The sequence below is a fragment of the Scaptodrosophila lebanonensis genome, unplaced genomic scaffold (genome assembly GCF_003285725.1).
Source record: "Scaptodrosophila lebanonensis strain 11010-0011.00,11010-0021.00 unplaced genomic scaffold, SlebRS2 tig00000142-arrow-arrow-pilon, whole genome shotgun sequence".
Taxonomy (NCBI): domain Eukaryota; kingdom Metazoa; phylum Arthropoda; class Insecta; order Diptera; family Drosophilidae; genus Scaptodrosophila; species Scaptodrosophila lebanonensis.
Window position 1 is genome coordinate 546,150 of NW_022060589.1, and position 1,347 is coordinate 547,496.

General features: G+C 41.7%; 1 protein-coding gene across 1 annotated transcript; it reads left to right on the plus strand.

Annotated features, from left to right (window-relative positions):
- The first annotated feature begins 377 nt into the window (after positions 1-377).
- On the plus strand, positions 378-1,142 carry LOC115629372. Its single transcript, XM_030525830.1, has 2 exons — positions 378-626; positions 686-1,142. The coding sequence occupies exons 1-2, from the start codon at positions 384-386 to the stop codon at positions 995-997; spliced, it is 555 nt and encodes a 184-aa protein (XP_030381690.1). The 5' UTR covers positions 378-383; the 3' UTR covers positions 998-1,142.
- The last annotated feature ends 205 nt before the right edge of the window (positions 1,143-1,347 follow it).

Consider the following 1,347-nt stretch of genomic DNA (forward strand, 5'->3'; position numbering starts at 1 on the left):
TTTTCTTCGTATTTATAAAATACATATTGGACTTAAATAGGGTGTCTCTACCTCTTATAGTCTGTGAGATCCAGGTGCTTATACGGGCAGACGGCCGGACGCCCAAACAGGCATGGCTATATCGACACGTCTTGTCATGTCTTCTTCTGTGTGTTACGTACATTCTCTGCTAATTAGTATAACCTTTAACGCTTTGGCTACAGGGTATAATAAATATGTTAACTGGCTAGCAAACAACACGGGAATTGATTTTAATTGACAGCGGTGCAACAATATCGAAGTTACATTGATATTGCATGTGAGATTGTTGATTTGCAAACAATTTTATATATAAATTGGCAAGCAGACCGTCATAACATTGTCAATAGACCTCTCTAAGCACCATGCAGAGCTCTTCATCGTCGTGCCTTCTGGGTTTGCTGTTAGTGGCCGTGTTGATCGCTGTTCAGGCCGACGGCGACAGGAGTTATAGCGTGGAACTGAATTCATTTGAGCCCAGCAAGGATTTTGAAAGCAATGGAAAATGGTTAGATTGGGGATCGTTACGGATGAAAAAAGTGGGTCGCAACCAGTACACGCTGGCCGGCGAAATGGATGTCAAACTGAATTTGGGTGATGAGCAGAGGGTGAGTTATCCTTCTGGTAGAAAGGACATTGAATAATTTACGAACTTGATGCACTACAGCTCGCCGTTCTAGTCTACACATACGACTCAGGCGCGAATCAGAAGGGTCCGTTGGTTATGAGTGTGAACAAGCCTTTCTGTCAGTTTGTTAGTGAGGATAAGGATACATATCCCTTTCTGCGGAAAGTATCGGATTTGCCCGATCCTACCGAGTGCCCGTTTCCCAAGGGTCATTATACAATCGACAACTATAAGTTGGAGACAACGTTCCTGCCCGATGACGCGCCTAAAGGTGACTACATGCTGGAGCTGAATTTGTACGATCAAGAGGTGCCTGTAGCCAGCATACTAGCACAGATAACATTGACCTAGAATTATTTTTGCATGCCTCTCTTGTGTGTGTGTATTTTTTTGGGTGGTTTATCAGCACTACAAGCGTTTCAAATTGTTCATAATAGTTAATATTCCGATACTTCATTCAATTATAGAAATCTTTTCGCTTTCAAAGACTTTCAAATGATGTGTATGTGAAATCCTGTTTGGGAGGATGAGGGTAAAGGCAGTAGTCATTGCTTGAGTGCGCTTGACATGCCAAATACAAAGTAGAAAAATATACACATATAGTACTCGTATAACAGATAAGATGAGGCACGCACATGCAAATTTCTGCATCAACACCTCGTCTAATTGAAATTTGCAATTACAATTGAAATGACATGCTG